At 38.2% G+C, this 12337-nt stretch overlaps 1 protein-coding gene across 1 annotated transcript; it reads right to left on the bottom strand.

Annotated features, from left to right (window-relative positions):
* Positions 1–4117: 4117 nt before the first annotated feature.
* Positions 4118–10644, bottom strand: Meng (serine/threonine-protein kinase meng-po). The gene is made up of 2 exons (XM_076385230.1): positions 10288–10644; positions 4118–6766 (listed from the first exon to the last, which is right to left on the bottom strand). The coding sequence occupies exon 2, from the start codon at positions 6764–6766 to the stop codon at positions 5603–5605; it is 1164 nt and encodes a 387-aa protein (XP_076241345.1). The 5' UTR covers positions 10288–10644; the 3' UTR covers positions 4118–5602.
* Between the last annotated feature and the right edge of the window lie 1693 nt (positions 10645–12337).

Below are 12337 nucleotides of genomic sequence, written 5' to 3'. Positions count from 1 at the left end.
TTTAGTAAGAGAACCTTCGATTCCGTAATTTAACTTTTATGCCAGTAGTGTATACACTTTTCTGTATGTATTTACATGATATCTATCAGTTTGTAAAAGATGTCTATATGACGTAGTTTAAGAAAAACGCGATGTGACAGTTTGTGACAGGTGGGTTTACTTATTGATTTACCTAACTTTAAAATTGCTGTGCTGAAACATTAGAAAATCATGACGTATCAGGTTTTGCCATCTGATTACAGATTTAACAGTAGAAGTATCGAAGTTTCTAGTAAAAAGTAAATTCATAGTATTATAATCCAACTATTTGTTTTTGTCACTTCACCTTAAAAATGTTTTGGTTAACCATTACCATTCTATTAAAAATTTTTATAATCTCATTTTTCGAAAGTTACAAATGGGTCATTTTAACCCATCCAATCCTTCCAGTATTAAGAAAATAATCGTATTATATTAACATATCAACTCTCAAGTGAAGTCTTTTTCGAACTTCGATTGTGTTTATCTCGAAGAAAAGCTGTTTTCAAAATGTGACCATCAGCGATTCCGCGAATCAGCATCATTTCTGTTTCGAGTGCTCCAATAAATTCTGTGACTTCATTTTGTGGAAATTTTCTAACCAACGACGAACGTATTCGAGGAAGCCTGCGTATCATAATCAAGTTTTCTATGTAAGATATCTGGTTCTTCATCCAAAGAGATTTACGTTTCTTCTTGGTAGCTAATTTTCAGTTAATTTCGAATGCCACGGTTTGTTGAAGTAGGTAAAGAAAGATATATCGTGGACGGTTGCGACACAGCAATTGGACACATTGCGAAGAGCGAGCGTTGGGTTAAGGGCAAGTGGTATGTTCTCGACTCTCGAGGCTCTGTTGGATTCGAGAAAAGGAGAAGGTTAAAGGTCGAGTGGTCGTCGATGGGTCCTTTGCTCGTTCTTTTTCTTCATTTAAGGCCTGAGAATAAAAGTACGAGAGGAAATAAGAATGTTTCGTGTTTATTTAGAAGTAGTTTGCTCGTTGCAACATTTGCGTAATACGGGTGGGACATGAGGATCAGGTCACCTTACTTTCATCTTTGCGAGTCAGCATATCGGTTAACTCTTTCGAGTATTGAGAAAAAATTAAATATTAGTAAGCGGTATGGTTTTTGTAGTACTATCGGTGAAAGAGTTTTTAATTCGTTTGGATTAACTCTTTTATGTCGCTGTATCTACAATTATTTTAAAATAAAAATAGTGCAAGAATTTTATAACTGAATATGAAAGTATGTCATAAATCATAAAATACTAGTACAAAAATACTGTAGAATCGACACATGTGTCTTATTATATGTTTATTTTGAGATAATTGTTCATTATTTTTGCTCCTTAGACATTAAACTTAATCAGTTTAAAAGGAAAGGAATGATATGATAAATAATGCATCTTCAAACTCAGCTTAAAGTATACGAACAAATTCATATGATATATCTAATTATTTAACAAGCAACTAATTTTGTTATTCAAATGTTGAATCTTTGATTATACGCTAAAGTCTTAACTATTTAAATATCATTTCTAATTTTATACGTTCTTCAGTTTTCAGAAACCATTAATCACGTGCATGGGTGATAAAGTTGAAAACTTCACAAAAAGTGAAATTGATTAGTCTGGCTTCGAAAAGGTACACTTAACCATTAGATAATAGCTTATTAGTCGACAGTTTATCCCAAGAGTTGGCAAACTTTTTTTGTAAAGAGCCATGTATAAGATATTTTTAGGATTTGGTAGCCAGGAGCTCAGATTGAGATGATTATGTAAGTAGATATTTACAAGATAAAAAATATTTACAATTTAAAGTTTAAAGTATATTAATAAATTCAATGATATGATGAGACGAAAGGAATTTTTCTTTTTATAATGTTTCTAAAGTTCAAAAGTTACTCTTAACTCATGGGCTAGAAAAAAAATTAATAGTGGACCAGAACGAAATACCTCATTTCATTGTATATCAAAAAGACACATGAATGATCGCTCTAATCACGACTAACTTTATTTTGCGAAAAGAAGACTATGACACCGTTTACTTGTCAAATACAGAGAAGTCAAGGAATTAAAAGTTAAAGCTAAACGCAACAGGAAAAGGATCAAAATATAACACTGCGTTTCTATGTAATTATAACGTTTATTCCAATAATGTTTACATAAAAAACATTGCTTCGCGCGAACGAAAGGAGGCCTAACGCGTCGTCTTCGTCGCACATATTTCCCCTCTCGCGTCTTCTCTTTTCATCTTACACTTTATACCCCTTGCCAAAAAATACACATCTTTCGCTACTACCGCGCAACTATATCGCTAGTCCAACCAATCAGATCGATTGAACAGAACGGTACGACTGGTTCTACGTACATATCTCAGACTACGGTACAACTGCGTCATATTGACGATGCACTTGTAGTAGTAGCGTAAGATATTTTTTGACTGTTTGTACACCTTTGTAAGTCCAGTAGCTTACGCGAGAACGCGTGGAAGACGCGAGGGAAGAATAAGTGGCGCGTGTGCGTCATGGCACGGTGCTGTTTCAGGGGTAAGGTAGTGGAACGAAATCGTATCACCGATTCTTCTAATTACAATTCGCTCGCTCTACTAATAAATTGCTAGAAGAATATATGCGCGCTATGCTTATGGCGTACATCCTATGTCGCTTGGTAACTCTATAGGTAATAATTGTCACCGCGTAATATAGTCTCTCGAATTTTCTCCGCGTTATAGAGTGTCTTAAATTTTGCTCCGTTTTCGTTTCTATATAGTTTTCAACGGGCATGTTTTCACTTTTGTTCTTTTTTTCCTTTTTTTTTTTATCTACGCGGGTTAGTGGACGATTTTCTCGATTTCACGCAAGGCCTCATACGGTCAGCTGTACCGTTCCCCGTTCGTTAAACTAGATAATAATTAATTCTTGTAACGTAATAAATTACTAAGAAATCCTCGGTTATTATTGTCTCTCTAGTCGACACCGAAAACACCAATCGCAATTACGCTCGCGTTTGCCACAGTCTTAACGGGTTCTTATCACATTCGTTTCATATTCGTTTTAGGGAGGAGGAATCGCATGCATTGCGTTTTTAGAGTATTTCTTCCGCATGGTCGAAGGCAATACTCGCCTCGATAATGCACACGGAAAGATAGTACGAAAGACGGGCACGCGAATATGTACATACATGCATATACTGGGTGAGTCAATTCGGCGGTTTTTAACGTACCGGTAAACTATTCGCTTCGTGATAAAAACGTTTCAAGCACAGTTTACGTTGCATATTTAAAGGGGGACTTTATTTCTCTTTTGACAAACAATTGATTTCTTTAGGATTTTTTGTTAATAAAATTATATGGTAAATTATTTTCGGTCCTTCTGCACGTTTTTATTATATGTTCAAGTAGTTGTACCTAATGCTTTTTTAGAGAAAATTCTTTTACACATTTCGCTTATATTTCTCTTCGACAACTATGTCTCTATTTTGTTCGTTTTCACGATTTTAAAGAAAGTATTCGATCACTCGACATGAAATTTGTTTTGCATGTTGAGAAAGTAATCTTTCATAGTTTAACGAAATGGGAAAGCTATACATTCTATACTTATTTTTGTTAGTACTAAAATGGTCGAGTCATTTTTTAGAGTTAAAACCGACTATTTGGGTTTAACAAGTCGCCATTTTCTCAAATATTTTAATTCTTTTATTATTCTTCGTCAAACGATAATTACATATATGTACAGGGTGTTCGACAAAAGGTATTAGAAATTTGAAGAAGTGATTCTAAAATTTGTGAGAAATGTGTCTGACATAACTTATTGTACTACTGGCGCGCATTATGTCAGACACGAGGAAATCAATAAAATATATCCCGAATCAGACAAATTTCGAAACTTTTGTATATGAAATAAAAAGTCATCTTATTTCACTATTATATATAATCTGGAAGAGAGATATGCTAACCAGAGAAAAAGGGACATAGTCATTGAGCAAAAATATCTATAGGCAGAATGTGTAATGCAATTTTCTCTGAAAAAATAAAACTATATAGTTAAACGTAGGTGCAATAAAAACATACACAAAGACTAAAAATAATTTACCACATAGTTTTTCTAATACAAAATTTTAAAGAGATTGACTTTTTATTAAGACCCTTGGATTTTACTTTTAAACTGTCTCCTGATATCTGTAGTTGTAAGAAAAAATAACTTAAGTCACATTTTTAAAAAGCCACGTACAAACTATAGTTAACACTTGGCAGATAGTACATCTACTTTTATTTGAAGGACGGTACATTAAAAAAATATTATTTTCTTAAAATAAAGAATACCATAAGACATAAATTTGTAATACAAAGCTAAAGATCAATTTTGAACGCCACTAACTTATAGCTGGATATGCGCGAATCGTACTAATGTGCTTTGGAACCACAAATATACAGAGCACTCACGTTTAATTGTTTTTCTCGTCGGTTATAATTATAGAAGGCACGAGTGAAGAGAAGAGATTTCTGTTTTGTTTCACTTTCTCTTGATACAACTCGTTCAGTTACTGATGACAAACTTACAACGAGGGATACGCTTTTGAAGTCAATTCGTATGTTGGTAATTCGCTCTTATCTGCTTTCAACTAGATATTAGTGAGAACGTTCGAACATGTAACTTGTTCGTTCTAAACAATTTCAATACATCTATGGTTACATGGAAAAACAGTATACCTAAGTCATATTTCTAAATAATTTGTTCTCTGTTTAATTAAAATTTGCAAGAAGCAAGATTTACGTTCAGCAGAGGGGAATTCAACAAAAGGAACTCTTTTTTTGAAAAACGTAAATTCAGGATACAAAATTAAGATTCATACCTTCAATAATACTCTCAAAAACAAAAACATGTAACTTATACACTGTTCTGCCTTACAATCACAGACATATTAAATACAATATCGAGTTTATAACGAGCGAATACCAATAACTTCCTCGCGCGATAGACTTAACTATAACCGGGTATATCTGCAGTACCATATAGCTTCCATTCGAAACGTTCTCTTACAAAACGAATACTTCATCAAGTAATTAATGTCCTTGCCAGGTTCGATGACTCGCTCTGCATAGGCGCACACGTTTGCGACGCGTTCGTCGATCATTGGTCCGCTCGTAGAGAAAATCGGAGTAGAAAGAGGGCTAGAAAAGAAGGAAGGACGGAGGTTGAGGATGAGGCGTAAAAACCCGAGAGAAGGAGAGGAAGGAAAGGAAAGAACGGACAGGAATGACAGAAGAGTAAGTACAAGTACATCGAGAGGAATCATCACGACAGGTTATCGCGTTCGCATTAATTTTCCTTAGAACTTATTAGGCAGGGGCCGTGGAGGGGAGAGGAGAGGACAGACAGGGAATAATACCTCGTCTCAATGGAAGGGCGAAGACGAGTTGGTGGCTGTCGTTTGTAAAATGGTCGGTTTACTGGCAGGTTCGAGAAAGGAGGACGAGGTGGTCGCATAGCGTTCATCTCGAATCGCGTCGAAACCACCAAAGCTGTACTTTCGTAGCCGGCTTCCGGCTCTGAGACAAGGTTCGCTGGAAGATCTGACCATCTCTCACATGCCCTCGGTCCCGAGGCTGCCGACCAGAGCCGGCTCGCCGACATTGGAATCACACTGCATCACCCACTCCCAAATCCTTTTCGTAACGACTTTCTGATCGATGGTGGTCTCGAGGCCATAGCTGTTCAGGAGCTTCCTCAACTTGTTCTTGTTTTCGTCGACGTTTCGCTGATCGTCGAGTATGGTGTCGAGGTAGAGCAAACTGTCGCCTCTCCTCGCGATCGTCTCGCTAGCGTCGACCGACGTGGAGGTAGCGCTGTGACTGATTTTGGTCACGCACCACGAGTCCTTGAGGTACTTGTTGATCTCGGTGACGTGCGGCCTCTTCTCGGGCTTGTGCTCGAACACTCGCCTGAAGTATCGCAACAGCCTCGGCGTGAACCGCCTGAAGGTTGGCGGTATCTTGATGGTGCGTCGCTTGAGCCAGCGTTGGAAGGCCGAGTACTCTAGGTCCTGAATGAGATCGGCGCTCTGCCAGGGCGGATTCCCCGTCAGGCACACGAACAGAACGATGCCGAATTGCCAGCAGTCGGCGCTCCTCTTACACGCGTATCTCTCGTTCTTCACGATCTCGTAGATCTCTGGCGGCTGGAACGGCAGCCAGGTGCACCTAATCTTGTTTACCAGTGTCCCCTCGCGTCTGGTGCACCCGAAATCGCATAACTTGATCTTGGTCATGTCTGTCGCGAACACTAGCACATTCTCCAGTTTGATATCGCGGTGCACCAGTTGCTTCGAGTGAATAAAGTCGAGAGCAGAACCAAGCTGTCCAGCGATTCTCTTGCAAGCCTCCTCGCTTAGACCGCCAGCTTTTACATTACCCGCGAGATCCCCGTAGGGAGCGTACTCTTGGGCGAAAACGAAACACTTATCGGCTTTGAACGCGACCGCGTACGAGCACAAAATGTTCGGGTGGGGGCTCAGGTGGTAGGAATAGTGGAACTCGCGGAAGAAATCCTTTTCCGTGGAGAGTTCTTGGTGGACGGCTTTCAGGACGACCCTCGTGTTCGTCGAGCGGTGGCTGGCGAGTAGTACTTTGGCGAAACTACCCTCTCCGAGGATCTTTTCCACCTCGTACTCCTTTGAGAGGTCTATCTCCTCCAGGGGGACCTCCTGCACTCTGTGTATACCGGACTCTTTCTTCTCGTGGAGTTTCATCTGTAATCAAATAGTACCTTTCGTTGCATATACTCTACTGGCTCTTTAATTTCATGATTTCGCGAATTTCTTTTTTTGCATTGCCTGCAAATGAACGCAAGTGTATGATGAGAGTGACTTGAATTACAGGTTAATCAACTAGAAACCGGTAGGGGATGATGAAAGAAATACTTCTGTCAAATAAACGCGCTTCAAAATGTTGGGAATAGTATGGTTTTCTACTATATTTACGAGACTGATGCAATTATGCCAATATTCGTCGTTATTAAATATGATGAAGTTTTAATGCGTGGATACTATACCGGGATATCCGGAACGAGACTAGCTTCGTAGAGTTCTATTAAAATAGATTGTAAATGAATATGAATTATTTTATTCAATAATGTAGTTACCATTTCGTGTAACAACTTTTACTCATCTTGTTGCCATATTTAAGAGTACTACTTTAATAAGAAGATTTAGTATTGAAATTGAAACGTAACGAAACTTTGTGAACTTTTCGTATCATCTAATAGTATAGCTTCGTATCAGACTACATACAACTTTTTAATCAAAACTTTCCTGAAATTACATTAAAGTTTCAGCTATGAATTTCAAGTTTGTTATATGTCAAATTGATTTTTCTTAGGCGCTCAAAGCTTGTAGTTTTACAACAAATTCAGATCACGATCTCGTATAAATATTTGTCCACGATAATTACCTAAATGAATTCGCTATAGCCAAATATTTTATTCAATCAAAACTTATTCATCGCCCTAAACTATTTGGATAAATTCTCTTTCGACGTTGAAAATATATTTATTAAATAACGATTCCTCTTTCGGGTTTCCTAACCATTTACTGCTCCTTAATTGACTTGCAATTCTGAATCACCCTCTATTCGTTCGAACCTCACCACCACCCTTTTTCCTTCTCCCCTTTCTATATCCGTACCTATTCGTTCGTTTCAGTCTCCCAAATTAGCCACACGACCGCGTAAAATCGATCGATTCCCGTCAGTCTGTTGTAATTGCCCACATGCATATACATGTACGTATGTGTGTACATGCTACGTTTCACGAACTTCTGCTCCCTATGCATCCGCGTTTGCGTCATCCGTGCACGCGGCTGGTAGTCCAGCGAGCCGTCGCTCGTCCCACGGTCGACGTGCCAAGCGTTTTTCGCTCGAATGCCTTTTCACTCGAGACATCATATGCTGTCGTCGACGTCGATTTAAACATCGTCCTTGCCCATGTCAGTCAAGACGGATGCATAGGTCAGCCCCGCACAACTCGTGACACCTTAGAGCAGTTTCCCGCGAGCAAGAGTATTGCCTCTTTAAGAGCGTATATTTTCTTACTATAAGTTCATCGCTATTTCTGTAATTCTTGAAATTTTTTACTTTTTTTCGTTTTATACTTTAACGAAATAGAAACAAATAACAAAAATTCTCAGAAAAATACGTCTTATTTACTTTTAACTATTTGCTGCTTTCGCGAGTCCACATTAAATGGAATCGAATTGGTGAATTGAAGAACAGTACAAGTCCAAAAACTACAATTTGAGATATTTGATCTCACCGTGTGGTTTTATGTATTTTACGTATCTGTACTCTTGAGCTAGAGTGCATTAAGTTCGCATTCTTTTGCTTGTTTTTCCGTGTGACTCAATAGACTTCGACTCAGAGGTCCAAATAGTTTTAAAATTATTTGAAAATGGTTCAGTTTTGATGTTTATCGTTTTAAATTATTTTTATGAAATAATAGCTAGAAATCTCATTTATGATTACATACTATTTTAACAATATATATAGTTCCAAAGAAACATTCTGGTTAATACAATTACAAGTTTCCTTGATAATGAATGTATTTTTAGACATAAAATATTCTATTGTGCAGAATTCTATAGAGTAGACATATACGGTCTAGATTCTACTACGTCAATGATTTCGTCATCCCAAAGTTTATGTTTGGATCGCACTATAGATAATTCTCCAATGTTTTAGATGACAGTCATATGGTAGTGACAATTTATGAATATATCTCGGCATTCTTCTCAGAACTTTGTAAGGGTTATATCTATCTAGAAGCCAAAAATAAATAGTATTTGAGAAACCCCTTCTAGAAGGAGTATTACATGGGCTTAAATCAAATGATTTTCCAGTGAAAAATAGGTCATTGATAACTTCTATCCACAATTTATTTTTAAACTCAAATTTGTTTTTAAAACGCACACATATATCCGTAAAGATATTCTTGACAGTTAACTAATGATCAAATTTGAGAATATAAAACTAATAAGTAAATAAATTTGTTAATAAACAAACACTTAACAATCTCTATCTATATTCTCTTTCAAAACAATTATTAAATTTTTATTTTCTTTGAGGCTACTGTGTGTTATGGCTAGCGACGTCACTTGTTTTTGAGGTCATTCTTGGCTCTGTTCACGGACAATCGAGATCATTTTTGCTCTTGGGACACAAGTGACGCAGGCTTAAGACGAAGAGGGAAGACTTTCTCTTTCCATTTAAAACCCTCGATATAACAGAATTAGAAGGAATGATAGTCGCATTAACGAAGGACTAGACGGTGGTGGTTTGTGGGCGGCGGGTGGCGGGCGGTGGTCGAGGGCGCGGAGACAAGAACGCCGGAGGTTGGCTGGGTGAACCCAGGACCTTTGGAGCTGGCTAGATCAATAGCAAGGATTTCGCTGCGGCACCGCGCGTAAGCCGCCCGTTTCGTTATCATTTCCCTCTGCCTCGTTTTCGATTCAACTTAGTTAACGCATCGTGGACCAGCTGTTTTAGTACTAGCTCCATGCTTGATGGCTAGATATTTTTAGTCCCTATATGAAAACAAATCCCGTGATCCGTTCTGACTGCTAGCGTAGTAAACACGATTTATCTCACGATTCGCTCCCGATGCGTGATGTGACAGCGCGAAACGGAGGCCAGCAACGATACGTAATTAAAGTGTATTTTTAAGAAGTCTTATTTTAGAAATTTGCTCATTATGAAATAATCACACGCGACACAGAGCGATGCTGTATCTATTATAAAACTTCGATTCATCCACAAATCAATTAAAACGCGCTGAAGGGTCTCCATTAGTTCTCGTTTCGATCCTAAAAGATACGGAGCTGTCTCATCGCACGTGTCCCTCGGCTAAGCATTTTCGCATGACGAATTTGTGTTCTCCAATTCGAAGAAGTCGCGTATGATTATTTTTTCGTATTTCTACGCCGGTTCTCACCGGTTCGCACTGAAAAGCTTTGGACCCAGATATATTTAGCATTTGTGTTTTCCGCGCCTATTTTAACGCTTGCGTGAGAAAGATTAGCGAAGTAACATTTTGGTGCATGTTTGTATGGTTCACTTCAAACGAGCGGCAAGGCAAGGCTTAGAAAGAGGAAAACTAGCCTACGATTTTATATCCATATTATACTTCATGTTGCCATTTAGTCCCGTCACCCTTGATACGCGTTATCATCGATGGCGATTGCAACCAATTGCATTCGATTTTGGAAGGGTTGAAACTCACCACGCTGAGAAAATCCTTCGAACGATGTAAGAGTCAGGGCAGAACGACGAATTAACGCATGGATCGCACGGTTCACTGAATTCGATCGATTAGAGTTCCGGTTTTGTTTTCACGAACGATCGTTCGATCCTGTTCAGTTTTGTTAGTTACATTTTCACTTGGACTATGCACACCTTTCGCGAATGAACGTTAACACAGTGTCGAATGAAACAATCGGTAGCACAGACACGTCAATGAATAGTTACTGCGAAACCGTTAGGCGCAACAATTTTACTCCGCCTCGATGGAAACTGAGAAAACTGTCAACGAGGATGACGAGAGAACGTTGAGTCGCTGTAGGTACGTTGCATCGTCAGTAGTGCGCGTGTGTCGCGTCTGGAGTCGTCGCGACGCCCTGCGCCGCTTTTATAGACCCACGGGAGACGCGCAGACGTAGTTCGCGAAAGGGTGTATGGAGCATTGACGAAAATCAAACAACCGCGTGTAATTCTCTGTCTTTTTCTTACACCTGCTGCATAAAATTACCGTCTGGTCCTTTCGATCGCCAAATACCGATAATCGCGTCACGCGTCATCAACGCACTCTGCGGCCGCCATTAGCAGGAACAGAAAAATCAGGGACTGAAACAGTTATGGAACTGTTTAATAGTTTCTATTCAGGACACGTGTCGTGGAAGATGTTTGAAAAAAGTTCTCACGTTATAAGTTCTAATGAGAACAGATAATCTAAATCGCAGTTTAGTTATGAGATTTCGCTGTGCCGTCGATTTGTTGCCATTGCTTCGAAAAAATTATAGTGATTACGTATTTCACACTGAGTTATGCAAAGGCACCTGATTGTAGTTACGCATTTTGTGTACTATGGATTATTATGTATACAATTATATGTACTGCCGGGTATTATGCATTATTATGCATTGCAAGTTTCGCAATTTCTACACAGATGCTCGGTGATAGTTACATTTGACCATCGAATTTGCACGTGATACTATAAAACTAGCTGAAAATATTAAAATCGTATGTTGAATTGACTGGATTTGAATGAAGATTAAATAATGATGTATAAAAAATGTCGAAATCTTGAATTATTAAAATATAACGAAGTATTTAGTATAATGACCTATGGAGTCTTCAAAGAATCTAGTGATTGTTTATTTTCAGTAAATTCAGCTCAATTATTTAGTATAATTTACTTTCAATCGCAAGGTAAAAGAATTGAAAATAAAATTATAGAATGATTTTATAGCTATAAACAGGGCTATATTTATCATATGATGTATTAAGTGCAAACTGGGGACTCATTTTTTTGTAAAACACCTTACTCCTTACAAGCAACAATATAGAAAATAGTTTAATGTAGAAAAATTTCTTAAAATATATGCTAACATTACAACCCGCAAAGGAGCGATATTCTTGACGGTTTTGGGGTAAGTGCCGTGAGGTTCATCACAGTCCCCTTACCAGAAAGCAAAGCCTTCCCCACTCCGTGGCCACATCTTCTAATAACAAAGTCCTTATTTTTTAGAAGGACGACATCGGGCTACATGCTATTCCCAAACTCCCTTTCTCCTAATACGAAGAAGCAATCCATCGATATCCAATAGCTGAGAGACCCAACCCAATCATTAGGCATCACCTGCCACCAGGACTGCGTAGTTTCACGCACCCTCATTCAAGGCTACATAGCCTAAGTCCGAATCATAAAATCCTCGAAGGCAAGACGGTATGGGATCGTTCACCCTCAACTCCCGTCATAAAAACACATTGACGCTAACACATACCTCGTTGCTCCAACCTTTTGATACGGCAGATAGATTTATTTTAACTGGGCAATTTAGTTACTACTTCTTTTAATTTAAATTTGAATTGGTTTATTTTTATGGGGTTCCTTTTATGCAAACACATAAGTCAATATTGCGATATCACTTCGTTAAAATGACTTATTATAAAAATGTCGACTTCAAAGAAAATGTATATGAATTTAATTGACTGAAATAGTTTTGTCCTTTGTAGATCTCATGATAATATTGCGCTTAGAGACTCTAAAAGTA

Source organism: Calliopsis andreniformis, chromosome 9 (genome assembly GCF_051401765.1).
Source record: "Calliopsis andreniformis isolate RMS-2024a chromosome 9, iyCalAndr_principal, whole genome shotgun sequence".
NCBI lineage: Eukaryota > Metazoa > Arthropoda > Insecta > Hymenoptera > Andrenidae > Calliopsis > Calliopsis andreniformis.
The sequence above is the reverse complement of the archived record's forward strand: the minus strand, read 5'-3'. Positions and strand labels throughout refer to the sequence as shown.

What these genes read in the sequence shown, in the direction of transcription:
- Meng (XM_076385230.1), bottom strand. Translation starts at nt 6,766, where the DNA reads ATGAAACTCCACGAGAAGAAAGAGTCCGGTATACACAGAGTGCAGGAG.